The 24,743-nt window shown below is 35.9% G+C and overlaps 2 protein-coding genes across 2 annotated transcripts; one reads left to right on the forward strand and one right to left on the reverse strand.

Moving 5' to 3' along the window:
• Positions 1 to 160: 160 nt before the first annotated feature.
• Positions 161 to 10,914, reverse strand: sfxn4 (sideroflexin 4). Its single transcript, NM_001076662.1, is given in 14 exon segments — positions 161 to 324; positions 1,646 to 1,763; positions 5,367 to 5,452; positions 5,539 to 5,654; positions 5,744 to 5,834; positions 8,613 to 8,681; positions 8,792 to 8,854; positions 8,936 to 8,989; positions 9,096 to 9,121; positions 9,256 to 9,310; positions 10,333 to 10,359; positions 10,436 to 10,501; positions 10,590 to 10,652; positions 10,772 to 10,914. Coding segments are annotated over 14 exon segments (951 nt in total). The 5' UTR covers positions 10,811 to 10,914; the 3' UTR covers positions 161 to 246.
• Positions 10,915 to 11,556: 642 nt separating this feature from the next.
• On the forward strand, positions 11,557 to 20,626 carry prdx3 (peroxiredoxin 3). Its single transcript, NM_001013460.3, has 7 exons — positions 11,557 to 11,656; positions 13,558 to 13,675; positions 13,763 to 13,904; positions 17,098 to 17,233; positions 17,449 to 17,552; positions 17,643 to 17,808; positions 20,211 to 20,626. The coding sequence occupies exons 1-7, from the start codon at positions 11,621 to 11,623 to the stop codon at positions 20,259 to 20,261; spliced, it is 753 nt and encodes a 250-aa protein (NP_001013478.3). The 5' UTR covers positions 11,557 to 11,620; the 3' UTR covers positions 20,262 to 20,626.
• Positions 20,627 to 24,743: the final 4,117 nt, after the last annotated feature.

A 24,743-nucleotide genomic window follows, 5' to 3' on the forward strand; every position in this document is an offset into this window, starting at 1 on the left:
CCTTTTGTTGGAGACCAAAATTTAGTTCTTTTAAAATGGCATAATTAAGGTTGCTTGAGCAGTAATGCAGCATTAACCAATACATTTTTTTAAGACTGCATGCTTTCAAAACATGGCGGCTAACATTATTAACAATTGCAAAAATGAACTGGGCATTTCGTATACTCTATTATTTTTATTGAAACTTTGTGTCTGCAAAATGTCAACAATAGTCACCCTCAAATAGGCAAGTTCACAATGTCAGCTTTACAATCCTCTGTGATAAAACAGCTCCTCGTTACCGTCAAGTGACTGAAACTCCTTTTCTAAATTCTCCTTCTTTATCTGCAAAAACAAAAGTTGCTTAGCTTGAGCCATGCCCATCAATTGGTGATGAATGCATTTTTGATTAGCTTAAATCAATTTTTGGTTGCATAAAACAATAATTATTGTAAAAAGCGCTATACAAATAAACTTAAATTGAAACAAAAAAGTTAAAGGTGCTGTATGTAAGTTTCTGACTCTTCTAAAGCATAAAAATAAATGTTTAAGAAACATGCTAAGTGAATATTCTTGTTTATCTGAAAAACTATGCTGAAGTCAGATATTATGCTGAAATGAAATGAAAATGTGCGTTCCGTGCCGTCTTTGTTTTGGTCATTTAACCCGCTCAATGCCAGTTTAGCCAATTATGTTTCAGCACCCCGGGTTGCCTTGGTGGAAAACTGCATATTTCATTCATTCAGTAAGAAAGGCTCTCAAAGTGTGCGTCCGTGACCCAAATGCGACCTCCGGTGGACAGTAGCAGACTCCGAAATAAGACGCAGAGTTGCACATGAGGCGGTTATTAATTAGCAATAATTTAAATATTACGAACGTGAGCAGGTTACATAAGAACCCAGTGTTCTAATAACACGCTACGTGATGAGATTTGCAGTGATAAACAATTTGACTGCTTGCTCCAGACGAAACATGACAGAAATTTAAATACAGCCATTCAGGAGCACAGAATAGTGCACTTACTGCACTCCAACACAATGGTAAGGTTTATAATTTAATTAATACATTTTAAACCTCCTTAACATTATTAAATGTACATGCTGAATCACTGATATGCGAGTCACAGTTCTAAAGTTTATTTTCAAGATCTGAGGTGAACTATCTGCTGCTGCTTTCAGTAGTATGGCAATAAATGTGATGTAAAATGGCATTCAAGCTTACATTAATAGCATTTCAACGGAATAAAGCTAAAGAGGTGTACATGAGGTGATCATTGTCAGTTTTCTGTTATTCAGCAGTAAGTAATAGAAGCCGTTTCTAAAAAAAATTATATTAATTTCAGGTGTTGGTTAGAACAAAAACTCCTTTTAACATGGAAAATATTCCTTCTATTGTGTGCCGTTGCTTTTATAAAGAACACCATTTATATCAGCCTTAAGTCAGCCTTTAGGCTCGAGCACACTTCTGTTGATGTTGTTAATCTGGCAACCTGTGCTTGCATGTGTTTTGAACCGGGTGTGCAATACCTAGTTCAACCACTGGGTATTAAACTTACATACTGAATCTTAAAAAAAATCTGAAACTTGACAATATATTTTCAAATATGACCTGATTTTTTTTATGGATTAGCGCTAACAATTAACATATATCACACATTGAATGTTACCTTGCCCAGCTGCGGAAAAAGACTGAAAGACACAGGGATCATCAGGCCAAAAGTAATGACAGTACACATGCTCCCAATTGGAGCGATTAACCTTGGGTTCCTTTGGACAAACTTGGCCCTGAAACAACAGAGTACATGTTATTTATAACACTAGCTCAGTGTGCTTCACACAGCTCTGCTTGCTATGATTGAATCTTATCTGGTGTTTTTATCTTTTATATAAATTGTTTCAAGAAGTATTCTAGTAATTAGAATATAATATGCATACATTCGTTTTGATGGTTTTTATTCATTTGAGTACTTGAAAATATAAAAGTGATTGATTTAAAAAGAAGGCGGAGGGAGTAATTGGTAGGGCCAGACGGAATCTGCGGACAGTTTTTGCTCTAAGCAGAATTTTGGTAAAAATCTGCAGATTTATGCAGAATGATTTTGGGAGTATCATAACTAAAACCTTAATATATGAAATAAAAAATAATACCTTTTTAACTTCTATTTCAAGAGTTCCCACTTAGATATGCTTGGCATTTATAGCAGGTTTGGCATGCTGTCCCGGGAGAGAACCCTGAGCTCGGAGATATTTGAGCCTAGGGCTCCCGCCCGGTCTAGAAGCATATCAGGGGATCGGAGATCAGGTAGGTCTCGATCGCTCCCCCTTTAGAAGGGGAGAAAAAGGAGGAGATGGGGTGGAAGGGGGATTCTTCCAAAAAGAAGATAAGCAATAAGGAGAAAGTGATCCATTTATATTAAGCTAGGATCAGTCTGATTGGATTAATACTGATTACGGATGAGTGGCCAGCAGTGCACAATCATATCACGTGCTCCTCTCGAAATTAGTTTGTGAAACTTCACTTACTGTTTACAATGCAAATCCAATTAGATCCACTTTATTTGGTAAACAAAGCAAGTCTATATAATATCTCTTAAAAAAAGACAGAAAACATCATGTACAAACTATATTGTTAATAAATCATGAATGTTTTCATGTTAGACAATAATATTACTGAAATTAATTTAAAAACTGAATAAATATGAATTTACACACATTTACACAAGTAAATAAACAGAAACAATGATAGGCTAAAAATCTGTGGAATTGTGCGTGCGCAGATTCCGTGTGGGCCTAGTAATTGGTTTACACACAAAGTAAGGCACTTAGGTAAAACGTTTGGGGTTTGTTTCCTAAAGAATGTAAAATTTAAAAAAATAAATAAAAATATTTAACTCTTTTGTGCTATTGGGGACATTTACATGCACTCCGACAGGATTTTGAGTCTTAATTTGGCAACGACTTGCTCTGTGTTTGAGCAAAGAGAATGATTTTTGGTGACAAATCTTATTTTAAAACATGTTGTGGGAAAATGCTTAACAATACACTCTGGGCAAATCTTCTCCCCTTTGTTATGTTAGTGTCATTTGTCATTTTTTGCTGTTGGTCACCAGTTGCAGTGCAAAAAAGGAGTTAAATGGAAAACAGGGTGTGTATGTGTGAACATTAGCCGCATTTCCACTATCGGGCCAGTGCAAGCCAGGGCTTTAATCGGGCCGGGCCAATAGCCCGGGAGGTTGAGAAATGAGGCCGAAATCATGTCGCGTTTCCACTGTCGGGCTAATAGCTCACAGGGCGTCACGGAAACACCGCCCACAGAACGTCCCCGAATCAAACGTCACACAACCCGCCTACTTCAGTGGGAATTAGGCAGATAAAGCACACCATAGAATCATCACGAAACAAAACCATTAAAATGAAGACAACCGAAACAAACAAATGACACGTTACCGTACAGCAGTACATGAAATGTCTATGCACAGACCTGTGTATTTCCATTCATTACATTTGTTTACTCGCCGACCGACTGTTGGCATTGTGTATCGACTGCTCTCGCCGAACGCAGGGACCCAACACAGAGAGCGCACACATCCATAATATAAAGCCACAGAAATTCTCCTTTATAACTCGATATGGCATGTATTTTATAACATCCTCGTTTTGATAGACGTCGTGTTAAGTGTTTCAGCATAAGAGCGAGTAGTCTAATAAAATATAGCCATATTTGTTGCGCTCAGCAGCTATTCACTAAAGCTCTTCATTTAAAGTTTCATTTATAAATTTAACCACATCATATAAAAACAAACAGTTGTTTGAGGATATAGAACACATTTTGTGTTTGGGCTTTCCCCCGATGCGTTTAAAGCAGCGAGCGCTGCGCAGGACTGAGTGACAGAAAAAAAAGGTGGGCTAGATTCTGCTTTCACTCACCCGAATAATGCTCTGTTTGCGCGATTTGATTAATATCATCGCATCCAAATACTTTATAAATAATATTTCAAACCTTCTCCGGTGTTAATTGTTTTTTATAAAATATCGAAAATCTTTTTTTTCAGACAGGTCTTTGTAAAATGAAAGTTATAGGCATGTGGCTTTAAAACGGTTCGATTTATGTATTGTATATAGGCTACCTACATATAGCTAGCTTTTGTTTATTTTATATTGGTTTATTTATTTATTTAATGTGATTTTATATATATCCGATATTTGTAATTCTTTAAATTATATTTCATTATAGCTTAGGCTATTTTATCAAGATATGACAATATTGTTTAAAGTCTATGAAAGTGGGCACGTATTTTGTTAAGTTTTATGTCTTTCTGTTGTATTTATATTGTGCATTATCTCCAAAATAAATAAAGAAAAAAGCCGCTCGCGGCATAACAGAGCTGTGAAGGAGCGCTCTTGCCCGGTCTCACACACACATACAGGCATTAAACGCGCACAAACAAACATTTTAAACTTGACAAAAACTCTCGAAAACCTTTACTGTCTGCTGTGTTTTAATAAGCTGTAAAGATTATTATGCGTTATTGAAACATAAAGTAGGACGCAGCAAAGAACGTCACTATAAATTAAAACTACTTTATTATTTTATGCAGCAGCCTTACATTTAAAAGGGAAACATAAGGGTGATCATATGCAAAAAGACCCCAGACTATAAGGCTAGATGTTTTCTTTCCCTTATTTCTTTATTTGTTTGGCGCATGTACTTATGTGCGATCAGAAAACTGCCCGCCTCTCCTTTCACTCCGCCCCGAAGCCCCAGCTGGCCCCCCTTGGCCCAAGGTATTCGGCGGGCCGAAAAAGGCCGGCCGCTAGCCCCAAGAAAGCCCCGCTTTGGCCCGATTAGGCCCCGGAAGTGACAGTGGAAACGCCACTGGCCTTGGCTCGCCCTGGCTCGCTCGCTTTAGGCGCGATAGTGGAAACGCGGCTAATGTGCACTTACATTGATATGTCTAAGAAAATCTAAATAAGCTCCTCAGCCCTCAGAACATAGTAAATATAGTAAGTGTATTCATGAACATGTGCTATAATTTCTTGTTTTACTCTGTGGAACTCCATAGAAAAGCCAGAAACTTCTTTGCACAGGCCTATCTAACCCCTTAGCAAACTGATGATTGAGAGTAAAAATGACAAATTTGACCTCTTCCCAACAGGGAAAGCCATTAACAATCAAGAATGCATTATTATATGGTGTCAAGGCTTTTCAATAAAAAAAAAAAAATGGCGTTATAAAAAAAGTCAATGGGGCAAAAATAGACACTAACACCACAAAAGGGTAGTCAATTTGAACAATAGACAGGTGTTACTTCTTGAAACAATTTATAACACTAGCAAAATATTAAGGATCAAATTGTGAAGTTGAAAGCAAATAGTTTTGATTTGTACCTTTCTAAGAGAGCCATCAGAAAAGTAGGAAGAGCTGCAGTGGTGCCAAAGAGAGTCGCTCTTGAGATGGCCGTTTCCTTAACAGCCTGAAACAAAATGGCGCCATTAATCCATGAATGATTAAATGTGAGATATCAAAGAAGAATGCATATGCTGTTGAGTTTTGTTGCACCTTGAAACCAGCTTCCTTTGACACTCCGACAGCATTACCATTAGCATCAAACAAGCTTATTCCATTTTCGGCCTCTTCGCTTCTCACCACCAATATGTTAAACGCAGCTAGACCAGCTAAGAAAAGCACAATTGATTCAAAATTTGTAAAGGTTTTAAATTTCTCGAGTAACAATTTTGAAAAAAGTGTGTGGATGATTATGTACCTGCGAGAGGAACAGGCAAAAATGACCTACAGATGGTCTGAGTCAAAGAACTGATGAGTCTCAAACGCTGGAGTATAATTTGAGGAAGAGCCTGGAAGAGATGCCAAAAATCACAAGAAAACATTTTATTTCTACTGTAAAATAGTACTGGGATGTGTTCATTTGAAAATGCAAAAACATTTAAATGCAACAAATGGCATTCATTTTTCCTACAAATCATTTGTTGTATTATTTTTTTTATTAATATTTTAGCCGTGCCAACATTTAGGACTCTATTTTGACGGTCCATGCGCAATGTGCAAAGCGCAGGGGACAAACACTTTCAGGGCGTGTCAGAATCCACTTTTGCAATTTTAAGGACGGGAAAATCCGCTTTGCGCCGTGGCGCATGATCTAAAAGGGTTGAGCTTATTTTCTTAATGAGTTACAGGTGTGTTTTGAGAATAAACCAATCAGAGTCTCATCTCCCATTCCCTTTAAGTGCATTTGCTATTTACATGACGACTTTGTAAGAGGAAAAAATTAGCATTTCACTAGCAAGAAAACAGTTGAACAGAGCATCTGCAGCGCCAGAATGAGAGATAAGGCAACAATAGAATTAGCTTACGGCCTAATAAGGCCTCTCATAATCCACTTTCAATTTCGCTCTTGTGGATAGGGAAACCTTGTACGCACAAACATCAATTAGCCTATAAATAATTAATTAAATTGTTAAGCGCAAAGATTTGTTTCAAAACTATTTCTAAATTCAGTTCTAATTTCCAGCAAACAAATAAATGTACAATAATAATGAAGTGTGCTCAAAAACCTGAGTTATATCCTAATACACATGCTGTGCCCATATGGTCTAAAACAGGGGTCACCAACCTTTTGGAAACTGAAAGCTACTTCTTGGGTATCGTTTAATGTGAAGGGCTACCAGTTTGATACACACTTCCTTATAACAAATTTGCTTCATTATTATTAATAATTAATGATATTCATCTATGTGAAGACACTGATCATGTTAATGATTTCTCACAATAGTTGTCAACAATGATTGGAGACAGATAAATATCAATATGCAACCCTTAATTAGTCTGAAATTGTTTTTAAAGTTTTTTTAATAAAAAATGACTTAATGTCATTTTCAATTTTACACCAATGCAAGTGTGATTTAAAAAGAATTGCTACAAAAAAATATTAGATGCAGCTTACTGGTATGTGGTGCTATGGTAAGCTAATTTTATAACAGGTCCACGGGCAACTCATGTGATCCAGGTAGCCCGCGGGCACCATGTTAGTGACCCCTGGTCTAAAACCTGACAGGTGGACAAATCTAAGCTTGTTTTTAATAAAACAAATATATATATGGATATAATAAATAATACTGCTAATAATAACATAAATACAAAAGCAAATTGTTATGAATGAACTGAAAAAGACTCCCGAGATGAAGAAGTCATGAAGGCAGTGGTTTTTAAAATTTTGTAGGCTAGAAAATAATGTTTTGTAATATTTTAATCTTTTATATTTATTTCCTATATATATATATATATATATATATATATATATATATATATATATATATATATATATATATATATATATATATCCTTATTATATCCTAAATATTTTAATTCTTTTTCATATGTAAAGATATTTGGGTATTGCTCTACATCTTGTGTGTATTAAGCAGTATGTAAGCGAAAAGCAGAGCTAACGCGCTCTGTGCTGGACAATAGATTGGCTTTGTTCTGGTCTATTGAAAATTGCGCCAGGTGTATGATAGGGCCCTTAATCTGCACAACCAAAAAGAAATAAAAAAGTATTTAGAGACATGTTATCTTGTATTATTATAAAAAGTAATATTAACCAAAAGTAATTTACCAACATTTGAGATACCACATTATATATATACCCTTGTTTATATCCTTATTATTATTATTAATATTATTATTATGAACCAGTTCTCGATTCCAATCTTACTGCCGAAGCAAAAACTACCAGCCTAATAAGTATAACGTCAAACATTGTTGGTGTTTAGGTACAGAAATCAAATGTAAAAAAATAACACCGCATAGTCATCAATCTATAAATTAAATACAGATTCATATTTGTAAAGCTGTAAAGGTTATTCAGAAAGAACATTCAATTTTCTCTTTGTGCTTTTTTTTGTGGGATTAACAAACCTACAGACAACCAGCTGGTAAATTAGGAGAAGTTCAATATATTACACGATGCACGCATCCAGTATAATGATACACATATCTTAGCTGCTTGATCCAATTGCTATTGAAGGAATTGTACTCGTAAAGGCTGTTATATAAGCAGAATATTGTATGTATTCATTCGTTAATAAAAAAAGATGCAAAACACTATACAAAATCAAGTAACTTTACATCTTCATGCAAAAACCCTGGACTGTTACTGGGGGTTATTACAAGTCTTTTGAACTGTTATGATTTATTAAAAATTATATTGTAATCAATGTCAATGAATGGTTGTTTTGCCAATTAAAGGGTTAAAATTTTAATTTGCCAAGGTTTAAAAAGATTGGGCCAGTGACACATTCTGTTGATCTGTACTATTTCTCTTTCCTGATGAAACTAAGCCATCAGAAAGTCTTTATTAATAAATAGATGTGTATTAAAATGATATTATTACCAAAATGCACGACATTTGAATGAATTTAAATGGTCCTTCGTTGCTGTATGTCTTTAACTAAACATTATCTTTTGATATAATCATTGTGTTTAGACACACATATGAACCTTATGAGGTTTTCATCAGATTCACAAACCTGTCAACAACTCTCCAAACATAACTTATGAGATGAATACGGTTTATTGACTGAGAAACCAGAACTGTGACATAAAAAAGCTCTTACTCCTGTAACTGTTGAGTAGGAAACAGCTCCAAGTATGAGAAGGGACTGCTTCATTGTGGTTTTGTTATCCTAAGGAAAAAAATAAATAACTGGTTAAAAGTTTGCTAAGCAACACAAAAACAATTTGTTTCCTTAAACATAATTATAATCATGATAATAATACAAAAAGACTAGTTTACCTTAGTTGCAGTTGCATTTCTGTTAGCATGATTGAATCCTGCACAGTATGTGTGGAGCACAAACTACAGAGAAATGTTTATAACAAAACAAGTTAGCTGCCAAGAAACGACACAAATAAAGACAATAATGTAGAGTGTACTTACTTGCCAAAACATTGCAGATTTGATGCCTTTGTGGGCTATTAAACTCCCAACAACCTGTGGAAACAAGATTTTGACCAATCTTTCATTTGAAAACATTTAATCTTTGTTACAACTTAATACTCATGCACTGATACCACATTTTACTGCTTTTTGAACTCACCAAGGGGGCAGAAATAGGCAGAAAAACTGAAAACCCAGGAGAAACAGATGTAATCAGAGCACATTCTCAATGCAGAACTAATGCAAATTCTGTGAACCGTTGAAGGAATATTTTTCTCATAAATAACAACAAACCACAAAAAAAAACTCAAGTCTGTTACCTTGAGGACGATATGCTGGTGAAATTACAGCTCCGGTATCGCTATGGACCGATGACTGTAATATGAATAGCAAGGTTAAGATTAGTGCAAAACAAACAGTCTTAAACTACATTTAGAATTCTATTCATTGATGTAAAGTTGCTTTTATATATGCATATTCGTTCATTTTACTGGACCCTATATTGTTCAACAAACTAATTTCAATATTCCAGGGTTCGAAATTAACTTTTTTACTTAGTAGCACCGGTGCTCATTCATTCATTTTCTTGTTGGCTTAGTCCCTTTATTAATCCAGGGTTGCCACAGCGGAATGAACCGCCAACTTATCCAGCAAGTTTTTTTTTTGTTTTAGCGGATGCCCTTCCAGCCGCAACCCATCGCTGGGAAACATCCACACACACATTCACACACACACTCATACACTACGGACAATTTAGCCTACCCAATTCACCTGTACCACATGCCTTAGGACTGTGGGGGAAAACGGAGCACCCGGAGGAAACCCATGGAACGCAGGGAGAACATGCAAACTCCACAGAGAAACGCCAACTGAGCGAGGCTCGTTCAAACCTCGTCAACCGAGGCTCGAACCAGCGACCTTCTTGCTGTGAGGCGACAGCACTACCTACTGCGCCACTGCTTCGCCCAGCACCGGTGCTCCCAACTTTAAATATTTAGGAGCACCCACCAAAAATGAATGAGTACATTCATTATTATCATTAAGGAAAATGTCAGAATGTGTGAATATAAAACCAACTTTACCTCAGTCTACCATTTTCACCAGTAAAGTAACACAGAACTTTACCTGATATTACTAAACGTCTTTAACTTCATAAGAATTACCTATTTCATCTACTTAATGTCTAGCTAGTATTTTAAATAAACAAATGTATTCATAACTTTTGTTTATCCTTTTTAAAACACTCTTTGTTTTATCTTTATTTTTGTCACTCGAGTGAATACCTCAGCCTCTACTGTAGCACCCATGCAGAATTTATTATCTGTGTATATGTTATTCTCACTTGAAAAATAGAAATTACTAAAGAAACAATATAAAGCTTATATAAAATAACTTACAAGAGACAGTAACCAGGCGTTAGAGACCTAAAAAGAGATAAAGACATACTTTCAGCTTATTAAACTGGTTAAATCGTTGAAACAAACAGACAGAGTGGCTTACTTTATCATTTTTCCCCGGTGTATTTTCCTCATTTTGAATAAGCGTCCGGGCCTCCTCTATTTCAGCCTGTACACAAGCATATTGGGTATTATTCTGTCATTAATTACATGCAAACAATATAGAGCTGTGTTGTTGTGATGGAGCAGCCACACACCTGTGATAACAGTAAAGTGGGGTCGAGGATTTTTGACCAGAGACCCAGTCTGCTCAGAAAAGACTGCGAAATGAAGCAAGTATTATTTTAGTTCTGCACTGCACCCCTCTCGTCGTTTCATAAAGAAGACAAATATAAATCACTACGCGAGTTTACAACAACACACAGAGTCAAGGAAGTACCTGTCCATTGTTTTGCCAGTACTGTAAGTTGGGGTCCATTTTAGTTATTTAATGAGTGCTCTATACAAATTAATTAGTCATATTCTGGTTATTTAAGCTTGCTTGTGTAGGTCATGCAGGAGAGACATGCTTGAGCCTGAGATGCTTCCGCATGTCACGTGCTCACACATCATCCAATTACATTCCAGCATGATCAAGGCGAATAAATAAATACTGACAATACTTAAAGCTGGTGGTTCCCAGAACAAAATTATTATTCTATAAATTTCCGTATTTATGAATTTAAAGGATCGAACATAAAGCTGTGTTTTGTTAAAGTTTGAATGATTTCATAAATATTTATTTGGTTATCCTGTATTATGATCATCTCATATGATTTTCAGGGCATTACGTTTTGACGCCTCACAGTTTATTTATTCCCTTTATTAACAAAGTTTTGTTTACTTTCAAATAGTCTGCTGTGGCACACGTGTATTTTTGTTGTGAAATCATTATTTTATTTTAAATTAAAAACAACAACAACAACAACAACAACAACAACAACAACAACAACAACAACAAACTGTTAAAATACTGAACCTCAATTTTTTAAAAAAGAAAGAAAAAAGTGTATTTAAAATGATACTGTGTAAATCTTCAAGCAAACTGGTCATTTAAAAATGTGTCAGGCTTTGCAAATGTACAAATATAGTTTTCAGAGCTCTTTTAATATTATTTATTTGTATTATTAGGCTATTTTTCAGAAACAGCTTGTAAATGAGGTTGTACGTCAGCAGCACCTTTATGCAAAAGCAGAGCGCAGCTTTGACGCTCAAAGTGCTTTCACGCATTGCACTACACATTGGCAAGATGGCAGCCACCATCGGGAGACTTCTCGGGGCTTCTGTAAGTTTCATTTTGTAATGACGATAAATAAAGTGTTTTCTGGGAACAGTTTTAATGTTGACTAACTGTTGATGTGGCTTTCTTGGTAAATATGATTGTGTTAGGCTCAGAGGTTGTCGATTACTTGCAGACGCGTTTCACCGTGTTTAACCTTTATACAACATGCACTAAGCGATAAGTAGTGGCAAGAAATAAGAAACGCTATTGATTTTTTCCAATATTTGTGTTATAACTAAGTTATTAAAATGGGTATCTTTTTAACCCAACTTGAAATGTAACTTAGGTAGTTAATTATAAATGTGTGACACCTGTCTAATAGGCACAAACATGGTTTAATTTAAGTAAAAATAGTAACCATGTTTTGGTGCATTGATGAGCATTTGTATTATCACAGTTAGGGTAGCTAAACTAGGCACGGCCCTTTGAACACAATATCTTTTATTTTAAGAAACATTTAAAATATTTTGTAGTAGTCAGGCTTAATGAATCATTGACTTCTGCTGTCTTTATTAGTTTCAGAAACACAGATATCATTACAATTTAAAACGACATATCTGCTTAAGATACTGTTAAATAAAAAGTAAATAAAAAAAGCTTACACATCCCTTAGGAACGGTATTACAGAATTTTTGGCGGTTTTAAAACCTTGACTTTGCCAAACTGTGGTGATTTTGTAGTTATCATGACACAGCAGGTGAATGGGTGAAACAAATGCTTACAGGTATCACAATTATGTAAAACGATTATATTTAGAAGTTGCTAACATTTCACAATCTTGCACAAAGTCTGAGTGAAGGTGAAGTCTGTTCAAAGATCTTGTATTTATTCTCAATGTATTATTTTTTTAAATCGCTTTTTACCATTCTAAAATGATGAAGATACATAGGGATACAGCAAGGGATAAAAACTATTTTCACATATTCAATCACATATTGTGTATAATCATGCACATTATTTATGAACGCATTGCTCTGGAAAAACTTTAGACTATACACATGGCAAGGCAAACTTTATTTATAGAGTACAATTTTACACAACAACAGTTGATCCAAAGTGCTTTACAATAATAAAAGTAAAATAAAGTATAAATTTGTATTACAAGTATAAGAGAAACATAATATATGTATAGAGTGGCACAGGTTTCCTCCGGTTGCTCCAGTTTCCCCCGCAGTCCAAAGACATTAACTATAGGTGAATTGGACAAACTAAATTGGCTGTAGTCTATGAGTGTGTGAATGCTAGAGTGTTTGGGTGTTTGCCAGTACTGGGTTGCAGCTGGAAAGGCATCTGCTGCATAATCATATGCTGGAATAGTTCATGGTTCATTCTGCTGTGGCAACCTCTGAAATAGAGACTAAGCTGAAGGAAAAGGAAAGAATGTATAAACTAAAATACAAGTATAAAATAGCATGCATGAACCACTCAAAGACTAGAGAGTACAAATAAGCCTTTAAATGTGTAGTTAAATAAATCTTTTAAATTAGATTTTATTTTAATGAACTTAACCGTAAAGCTTGGTGTATTTAGAGTTGCTAATGTGGAGATTTATGGCCAGGATTATTATGTGCAGGACAAAATAAAAAATAAATAAATAGAATAAAAAACTGTCAGAAAAAAAAAACACTACAAAAGTCCCAAAAGCATAAAATTGACATGTACATGATTAAAAAAAACAACAATGTCTTTTCTTAACTACAACCATGTAGTTGACATTTTGTAGTAGTAAAATCAGTTAATTTTCATGCGGAAAAAACACTTAACAGCACTGTGCACACTATGTGATCTACTTATTTAGTGGGCCTGTTTAGTTTGAGAGGGTAAGGGCATGCTGCTATCTGTTGAAACGTGATAACCAGCCCAAATAACGGCTCTTTCATTCATGTCCCTCCTTTTCACAACAGGCCAGAGGAGCTGCAGTTTGTGGATTGAAGACTTTGGTCCCTCGTAATGGAGCGTCTGTGATCAGGGCTCCACAACCCCTGGCTTGCATTGCTGCACAAAAAGCTTGCTTCTCAATCAGTAAGTCTTGAATTTGGTGAGTTTTTTTTAGTCTTTTATTAAACACAGTATCATCACTAATCTATCATGGGTGTTTGTAAATACCAGGCGCTGCCAGATGGGCTCCAGCGGTCACTCAAGCGGCCCCTCACTTCAAGGGCACTGCTGTTATCAATGGAGAGTTCAAGGAGATCAGCCTTGGAGATTTCAAGGGCAAATACCTGGTCCTTTTCTTTTATCCACTCGATTTGTAAGTTCAAATAAAGTCTGCTTTAGTATTTGCTTTAGTTTTTTATATTATTGTTTGTATTTTGTATGTATTTAGTTTTTATATGTACCTTTATGTAGAGCTGTATTTGTAGGTTGTGACTGTGTATAGCAGGGTGTCCGCAGAGTTTTTATTACGAAGAGATGTTTCTTTCACAACAGCTGTTAGACATTTTACAGCAAATTCTCTTAATTAAGAAAAAAAAAACTAAAACCAATTACACAATTCCTTATGATAATAGCAGCAAAATATCCCTTCCTTTAACACACCTGCCTGGAAGTTTCTAGTATACCTAGATAGAGCTTGATTAGCTGGTTCAGGTGTGTTTAATTGGGGCTGGAACTAAAATATGCGGGACACCGGCCCTCCAAGACAGAAGCTGCGTCCCAAATGGCACACTATACACTATGCACTCATGCACTATGTACTTATGCACTTACACACTCTACAGGATAGTACATGTATGTAGTGTCGTCCCAAATGGCACACTAATGGTTTTTTTACTAGGCACAAATTCAAACCGTTTCTCTAATGACGTTTGCCAAATAAGTGAAATAAATGACCGAATTATTAAATAATACCTGCCGTGAGTATTGCCGCATTCACCATCAGGAGGCGCTATAATCCCTCTCGTAGGAGAATTTTGCTTCCACCATCCAAAATAAATAAAGTAATCCAACATGTGCGTCCGATAGCTTCACCCCTTCCGCTACGCAAGCAAACCTGCGGCCGTTGAGTGCATGAAGTGTCCATCATTACACACTTCATTTTACCAGCTGAATGAGTGCATCATCCGGGTAATTAAAGTGCACTTATTATTTTTAGGGTTTTCAGTGTGAACGCACTACTTACACTATTTATACTACAAAATAGCGTAGAATAGTGCATAAGTATGTGATTTGGGAGGCAGCTTGCGTTTGGACGTTTCTGCTTTACATGATCTTCCATTTACACAAAAACTATTTTCAGAAGTAAGTGTGAGTGGGTATAATAATTATAAATAGGCATGAAACTTAAGGTTTTATAAATTAAAAAGAAAGTGTATACAACTAGAGTTTTCTTGTTTTGACACATTAAAATATGTGGTTAAGAAAAAACTACATTTGTTTTTTACCAATCCCATTGAACCAACCGAGCCATTAGAAAAAATCCTTAATGTTTAGCCTATAGACTGTAAAAGATAAGGATGTAGTGTCTGTGAAGTTACCCACAGGTTTCTGAAAAGCACCAATGAAGCTACGAGCGTGGCCAACGGTCACCATTTTGTTTGAGCTCCATTGCGCCGACCCAAGGGTGAACAAAAAAGGGCAAAGAGGAAGAGCTTGAGCGGAGCTAAAGATGCCTGCTAGCATTTTGCTTGGACTGGGTTTTTTTTGGGAGAAACTATTACCACTTCATTACCTGCGACTCGTTTGTGTTCTGAACACATGTGCTTGGTTGTCTACTATATCAAAGTGTTTAGACTTTTAAAAACACTGTTGTAATGCATTGAGCCACTGAGCATTGTTGTTATGACATTTTTTAACAGGAGGAAAGCGCAAATTACTCTCAAATACTTCAAATATAATCTGCGTTAGTAAATGCAAGGCTATTTATGACATCCAGGCATAACACTGTATGACAACGTTTCAGATGACTGTTCTAGAGCCTACAGCTAATCAATCTGTCAGACTCTAGAGTGCATTACAGCTCTAAAGAACATTATAAATGATCTTAAATAAAACAAATACATTTATAGAGATGGTATATAAGTATATCATTTCTCTCACCTGGGAATTAAGGCCACTTGAATGGTTTGTGAGCACAATGAAGTGCACACAGCATGCCATATCAAAAAGGCAGTTGACTGTGTAAAGCCACATAAAACAAAATAAAAAAAATAATGCATTATATTGTTGTTATTATACAACTATTTTGCTATTTTACCATCATTTAAACTCACCCATGTGTGGTTCTAAACGTTTGTTAAAAAAATCAATATATTTAAAAAAAAAAAAAAGAAAAAAAAAATCTGTAACCATTGACATCCATAGTAGGAAAATCAAACACTATAGAAGTCAATGGTTACCAGTTTTCAGCTTTCTTCAAAATATCTTTTTGTTCAACCGAAGAAAAGTGAAGGGAGAATAAATAACTGCAAGTTTTCGGACCTCAGGCTGGAGGATGCAAGATTTAAAGACTTGCCTATGCCTGTAGTTGCCAACAGCTGCTAGGCTTATAGCCATGTCTGCAAACAATTATATTAGTGCTATATTAGCTCATATCAACTGTCTACTATATCAAAGTGTTTAGACTTTTAAAAACACTGTTGTAATGCATTGAGCCACTGAGCATTGTTCTCATGACATTTTTTTAACAGGAGGAAAGTGCAAATTACTCTCAAATACTTCAAATATAGTCTGCGTTAGTAAATGCAAGGCTATTTAGGACATCCAGGCATAACACTGTATGACAACGTTTCAGATGACTGTTCTAGAGCCTACAGCTAATCAATCTGTCAGATTCTGGAGTGCTTTACAGCTCTAAAGAACATTATAAATGATCTTAAATAAAACAAATACATTTATAGAGATGGTATATAAGTATATAATTTCACTCACCAGGGAATTAAGGCCACTTGAATGGTTTGTGAGCACAATTAAGTGCACACAGCATGCCATATCTGACAATTTTAGGAAATAATCCCAAAAGGCAGTTGACTGTGTAAAGCCACATAAAGCAAAAAATTATATGTTGTTATTATACAACTATTTTGCTATTTTACCATCATTTAAACTCACCCATGTGTGGTTCTAAATGTTTGTTGAAATTTTTTTTATATATATATATAAAAAAAAAAAATCTGTAACCATTGACATCTTGCAGCTGGACGGGCATCCGCTGCGTGAAACGTGCTGGATAAGTTGGCGGTTCATTCCGCTGTGGTGACCCCGGATTAATAAAGAGACTAAGCTAAAAAAAGAATGAATGAATGAACCATTGACATCCATAGTAGGAAAAACAAACACTATAGAAGTCAATGGTTACCAGTTTTCAGCTGTCTTCAAAATATCTTTTTGTTCAACAGAAGAAAAGTGAAGGGAGAATAAATGATTACAGCATTTTCATTTTTTGGGTCAACTATTCTTTAAAGTTACTTATTGTTTAAACTTCTCCTTATCTGCCCACCTGGCAGCACATTTGTATGCCCCACAGAGATTGTCGCCTTCAGTGACAAAGCCAACGAGTTTCACGATGTAAACTGTGCAGTCGTTGGTGTGTCTGTGGACTCTCACTTCACCCACCTGGCCTGGACCAACACCCCGAGAAAGGTTTTACTTCTTCACTTTTGCAAATACTATCCACACACTGCCATAAATGCAGTCCAAACAGTGCACGTGACTGAAGTTGCACACATTTTGTTTTACACATTGGAAACATTCTGGATTCTCTTAAGTAGGATCAACGGATTGAGGAAACTAGCAACAGAATTGCCCAATTCCTGCCAACCGTTAAGCTTATAAACTAAACTCTGCTTTTCCTGTAGAGTGGAGGATTGGGGAAAATCCAGATTCCCCTGTTGGCTGACCTCACCAAACAAGTGTCCAGAGATTATGGAGTCCTGTTGGAGGGTCCTGGAATTGCTTTAAGGTAAATAAGTATTTGATTTAGCCTACTTGTTTTACAGCGAGTGGTTTGCTCTTCAGTTCATCCTTCACTAAACGATGCTTCACATTGTAGGGGTCTTTTTATTATTGATCCGAACGGAATAGTTCGCCATATGAGTGTAAACGACCTGCCGGTCGGTCGCTCTGTTGAAGAAACTCTCCGTCTGGTCAAGGCCTTCCAGTTTGTGGAAACCCACGGTGAAGTCTGTCCTGCCAGCTGGACCCCAAAGTCACCCACGGTACAGTTTTACCGATTCAGCATTGTTTGATTAGTGCATGAAAGACTTCCAAAGGTTGAGATACCTCAACTTCTTAAACCAGCTAGACTGCTAACGCCTGTTTCACACCGCAAGCGTCAGCGGCGTGTGAGCAGAGCGTGTGTTTTCAGCGTCTATGTTAACAAATTAGAGCTTTCATACTGTACGCAACAGCAGCGCATCAGAGCGAGGCGTGACCGTCGCCGAAGCAGCAGTGCAGCGATAGTTTCGGCGCTGGGTCTGTTTTTGACGCGCTGCTCACGCTCAATTAAAGTGACAGTGCATTGATAATGACCAAAACACATTGAATGACAGTAAAAAGTAGCAATTTTACCCGATAAATGCGTTAATAATGTCAAATGGTTTATATATAGTCATTCAAATTAACTTAAAATGATTAAAAATGGCAACAAACATTTATTTTGGCCCGAACTATAAAACGAAATGTAAAACAATTTTAGTATCAGTTTTGCTTAAGTTGCACACTAGTGTTGTAGGAGAGGGGAAATAGAATATTTACGGGATTTGTAGTCCATAGCGCAGTGTATTGTGGGTAGTGTAGTTCGACACGCATGCTGGATTATGTGAGCTCGCTGTGTTCTGTGCAGCTAAGCAGAGCAAGAAAGTTTTAATCGGCTTTGTTTTATGTTCACTCGAGTTATTCCTACCGGGGGCTGTTTGCACTGTGAATCTGACAACACGAAAATAAGTAAAAGAATGGCATGCATTGATCACTTTTGTCCGTCTCATCCTCTGCACGAGCTTGAATTAACGAGCTGTTATTCTGCCGCTGGACATCACTGAAGCGGAGAAAGTAACACTAGTTTGATCATGTATAAATATCATTATAACTATATTGTATAAATATTATTATAACTAGGTCTACAGCAACCTGACAATCAAAAAACAAATGACATGATATCACAGGCGATTGTCTTCTGACTGTAGACACTTCTCATATAAGTTAGCTTGAAGCATACAGTACTATTTGATCTATAAAATTTGTTAAATAAACATTTGCAGGTTAAAGAAACAGCATAGGAGGGGCCTTAGTGCAGATGAAAAGTTGAAAAAGTGTATTTGTATATAGAGAGACATGGATAACTAGATAGAATAGACAGAGATAGGTTGATCTCTGCAGCAGCTGCCGAAGAGCTGCGCGCTGCAGACGCAGCTGGTGTGAAAAGCAAATGCCTGCGTGCTGCTACTGCTCGACATATGCTCTGCGCACGCTCTGCTCACGCGCCGATGACGCTTGCGGTGTGAAACAGGTGTAACACATCAAATCTTTTAATGAAAGTTTATGTGGTTATTAAAGTTTTAATGGATGACTTAAATGAACAATGTGTAAGACAGGGGGGCCAATAATTCAGGGGCTTTAATAATTCTGACTTCAACTGTGGGTCTTAAATCATTTTAAAACAAGTCTTCATTTTCCTTTGTTCATGCATTGCTTCTGAATCTGGCCCAAACCCATACAATCACCAGCAATCCATCTCAATAAAACTTTGATAAATAATTAAAAATGACCTTTTTACGTTTATAGTTTTTTAATTATTTTCCATACAATAGCATTTGTTTAAAATTGCTCCATATATTTACTGTTGGGGACACCGACTAGACATGTTGTTTTGCATAGATTTAGGTTATTATCGTTTTTCAAACTTTTAAAACATTTTTAATTTAAAAATTTTTTAATTTTAAAGAAAGTATGTTGGAAAAAAAGTGTGCATACAAGTAAAGCTTGCTTGTTTTTACACAATATTTAAAATGTTTTGCTAAGAAATATCTAAAATATAATAAAATGTATTATTAATTTTTTATTGTATTATTAAATGTATTAAATGATTATTTTTTTGATAGGGCAAATCTTCATCTGGGCCATTTGAAAAATACCTTATCGTTTAGCTCCTTGTGAGGCTAAAATTTCATTCATAATGGTCCTGAAAATGTCTTAAAGTCTTAAATTTAACTTGGTGAAACCTGCAGCAACCCTGTTAAGACTACTGATATTCAAATGAGTTTTTTGTAATATTGATAAAAACGTGGATTATTTGTCAGTGTTATTGTACAAGATTTAAATGTAAGACTTTTGATTTAGGAATTCCTCCTTGTTTTTCTTTTTGTTTGCAATTAATTTGCATGTATTATAAAAAATAAAGCTCCACAAATGAGCATACACACTTTAGCAAATCATAAGATTTTACGCATTTGGCATTTCTACTCGGGATGGAATATTTTGTAGATGGAAACAGCAATTGTAACAATGCAAACTTGATCAGAATAAGTCGTGTTTTATTAGCTATAACCTTCTGTTGTCATGGCTCTATATAATGTTGTTGTTATTTTTATTGTGGATTTATGTATTTTTGTGTTTGTTTTAGATTAAACCCACTCCAGATGGCTCTAAGGAATACTTCGAAAAGGTCAACTGAAACCACAAAAAATACCAGTACTGAAAGATCACACAGATCTTAGCACGTAACTGAAACAAGTCCATAATCTACATCCAAAATCAAGCTAATTATTTATGGACATCCTGTATTAGTTTGTTGGCAGTTGATAGGGAACGGGATCTGTTGTGATTTATGTATTTGTTAAGCTGTTCAAATAAAGTCAGAAATGCACTGTTGAATTTGTCACTTTGCCAGAGTAGATGCTTTCATTCCAGCGTTTGGCTTTCAGACACCAGCTATTGAATATTTGACATTTTAATGACAGATTGTGGTGTTCAAATTTGGATCAAAATCACAGAGGAACTGTTTGTAACTTAATAAAGCAATATCTGTAGGACTAGAGCAAAGAATTCTGATTTGCATTTTGAATATAGCTGTTCAGACTGAATGTGTGCACAAACTACTAACTTACTTGAGAGATTTCAGACTAAGAATGTGCAATATTCATTCTATTATGATAATACTGTTTTAATAATGAGGTGGGGGAAAAGGAACAAAAACAGTAGCAGAATAAAATGATCCAAATTTCTGTTATTAAAGCAAAATATATCTCTGTAAAAAGGTTTTAAAATTTGGTTATATCATATATACCATCTTATGAGTTATGTTTTTGACAAAATATTATATTTTTCTGATTTACTAATGAAAATAATTTCAAACAAAGCCAGGACCCATTTCAAAAAGAAGATTTAATCAACTTTTAAGCTGTGAGTTGCCTTAAAGATGGGGAAACTTGACAGAGTCTAAACAGAGTTAACTCTGAGCAGGTTGAGTTAAACTTGTTTGACATTTTGGGTTGATGCTACTGTAAATTTGCATAGTAATTGACACAGAATAATCTGACTTTCAATTTGAGATTTTATATATATATATATATATATATATATATATATATATATATATATATATATATATATATATATATATATATATATATATATATATATATATATATATAATATTATATTATATATTTATATATTATTACAAAACTGGCAGATAGTTTTTCTTTTGCCCCAATGAAACTAAATATCTAAAAATTTCTTTAGAAACAAATATTCTCGATTTTAAGATTTTAATATTTGTACTTCGAATGCGATAAACTTAGTACTAAATGCATTTTTGCAGTGCACATGACTGAAGTATTCAAACATCACCTGTGCTTTAAAATGGGAGAGGAGAAACTGGATTTAGCGAAGAAAAAAACAACAAAAAAAAACCTTGTTCTGACCAGGTTAGAGTCACAGAAAGTTACGGGGGTAACTGTGTAAGTTTCTCTTGTTTTTGAAATGGCTTGACTTGCTTTCTCGAATTTTACACTTTCCATTCTGAAACAAACAAAAAAACTAATTTTTGGGAAGGGTATAAACAGAGGTTGGAGCCAGCTCCAAATGGGTGGGACTTGAACTCCAAGTGTGCTGTTTAAAACTAGTTTTTATCTATTTAATGTCTTGAACATGACAAAGTCCATTATTGTGCTTTCTGAATGTCTACACGATTGGTCTTAAACTCAATTCCTGGAGGGCCGCAGCTCTGAATAGTTTAGCTCCACCCACCTCCAACTCATACCTGCTTAATAGTCTATAGTAGTTTCAAACACCTTGATTAGATGGATCAGCTGTTTTTGATTAGTGTCGGAGCAAAACTTTGCAGAGCAGCGGCCCTCCAGGAACCGAGTTTGATACCTATGGTCTACACCTACCCCAACCCTAAACCCAACTTCACATTGACTACATTTACATGAGCATCTGTAATCAAATTATTTGCATTAATCTGAAAAGACAATCATATGATTAAGATCATGCACTCAACGGATGTTGCTTTGCTCAAGTTGGGGAAGGGACAGAGCTTTCGGGTGCTGATGTTTGATTTTATTTTGGTTTGTGAAAGCAAAATTCTCCAGTGATTATACCGCCTCCTGATGCTGAATGTGGTTATACTCATGGCAGGTATTATTTGGTAGTATGGTCATTTATTTCACTAATTTGGCAATCGTCAAATGTCATCTGGGAAACAGGTTGAATTTCCGCTTAGACAAAAAATCCCATCAGTGTTTCGTTTGGGACGACACTAAATTCATAAGACTATGCTGTTGAGTGTGAAAGTACATAGTGTGCCATTTGGGTTGCAGCTCAGCATTTGCTTTGTTTCAAACAATTCTCCACTTTGAATGAATCATTGAGTGAATGATTCAAATGAATCACTCATTAAGACAGGGCTGTGCCACCACCTGCTATCGGTTGTAATATCATTAGAGATGCTCAGATCGATTGGCCAGAGATCAGTAGATGATCACATTTCACAACTCGACCGGTACTCGTAGATCTGGCCGATCTTATGAACCAATCGCCAGTGTTTGTTTACGAGTTTACAAGCAGAGAAAGATGCATGTGCGCACCCGGGTTATGCATCAGCAGCGCTACAACACATGAGCAACATTTCCAAATTGCATTGTTAATCATATTTCTTACCATTTCTGTTTTATAAATTTTTTTTTGTAAAACTGCATCTGACCATTACATGTGCAGTGCATCCGGAAAGTATTCATAGAGCTTCACTTTTTCTGTATTTCTTTTTGTTACAGCCTGATTTCAAAATGGATAAAATTAATTTATTTCCCTAAAATTCTACACACAATACCCCATAATGACAATGTGAAAAAAGCTTTTTGAAATTGTTGCAAATTTATTCAACAAAAATCCTTAAAAATCACCTGTACTTAAGTATTCACAGCATTTGCTTAATACTTTGTTGATGCACCTTTGGCAGCAATTACAGCCTCAAGTCTTTTTGAATATGATGCCACAAGCTTGGCACACCTGTCTTTGGGAATTTTTGCCCATTCCTCTTTGCAGTACCTCTTAAGCTCTATCAGGTTGGATGGAAAGTGACTGTGTACAGCCATTTTCAGATCTCTCCAGAGGTATTCAATAGGATTTAGGGTCTGGGCTCTGGTTGGGACACTCAAGGACATTCACAGAGTTGTGTTGTGTGCTTTGGGTTATTGTCCTGCAGGAAGACAATCTGTCGCCCCAGTCTGGGGTCAAGAGTACTCTGAAGCAGGCTTTTATTCAGGATGTCTCTGTACATTGCTGCATTCATCTTTCCCTCTATCCTGACTAGTCTTCCAGTTCCTGCTTCTGAAAAACATCCCCACAGCATGATGCTGCCACCACCATGCTTCACTATAGTGATGGTTTTAGCCTGGTGAAGAGCAGTGCCTGGTTTTCTTTAAACATAACACATGGCATTCACTCCAAAGAATACAATTTTAGTTTCATCAGACGAGAGAATTTAGTTTCTTATGGTCTGAGTCTCCTTCAGATGCCTTTTGGCAAATTCCAAGTGGGAAGTGGCTCCTGTCAGCAGAGATTTATCTGTAACCTTCCCCAGCCTTGTGCCTAGAGACAATCCTGTCACAGAGGTCTACAGACAATTCCTTTGTCTTCATGCTTGGTTTTTGCTTTGACATGCACTGTCAAACCTGGGACCTTATTGACCTTATTCTAAAATGCGGAAGTGCGCCTGTTTTCGCGATTGTCTTTGAACTTCCGTTTCAGTCGCCTATGGGAGAAATGACAAGGAATAATAAACGGCAAAAAACGGTCAAACTACTTGCTCTTCCAACAAATGTTTGCATAACTATACAGACCAAGTAGAATAATATAACAAGGAAATATCAGTTTGCAACATCAAACAGCAAAACGAGCAGTTTTTAATGTCTAAAAATGAATGGAAGTGAATGAGACTGGAAGTCTCGTGCCAAAAAGGTTCAAATGGCAGCGCCCACTCGATCAACTGAAATCAACTGAATTGACCACAGATTAACTTCAATTAAGCTGCTAAAGAATGTAGAATCTCAAGAATGATCAGTGGAAACAGAATGTACCTGAGCTCAATCTGAAGCTTCATGGCAAAGGCTGTGAATACGGACGGGTGTTTTTTTTTTTTTAATTTGCAACAATTTAAAAAAAAAAAATCTTTTTTCACATTGTCGTTATGGGGTATTGTGTGTAGAATTTTGAGGAAATAAACAAATTTAATCCATTTTGGAATAAAGTGGAAAAAGTAAAGCAAGCAATGGCAAAGTTATATAACGCATGAAACACCCTAAATATCATATTTATCCATGATAACACAATCTGCACAAGTGGAATATTTGTTATAGAAAGAAATCAAGAATGTTGATCATAGAATGTGGTAAATCTGGTACATCCCCGACTCTTTAACGACTCTTTTCTGCCATCTTATAATGGATGTTGACAAACACACTATGTTGAAGACATATGAAGCAGCCATCCCACCATTAGTTTATTCTATTGAAAAGTGCAATCAGTTTTACATACTGAGAGTGTGTGATTCTTGTCGTTCCCATTCAATGACTCTGCTCCGACTCTGCTCTCCTCCAGCAGAAAGCTTTAATTACAACAACTGTTCCTTCATATATAAACCATGCCTACA

This window comes from Danio rerio, chromosome 13 (assembly GCF_049306965.1).
Source record: "Danio rerio strain Tuebingen ecotype United States chromosome 13, GRCz12tu, whole genome shotgun sequence".
In the NCBI taxonomy this organism is placed as follows: Eukaryota; Metazoa; Chordata; class Actinopteri; order Cypriniformes; family Danionidae; genus Danio; species Danio rerio.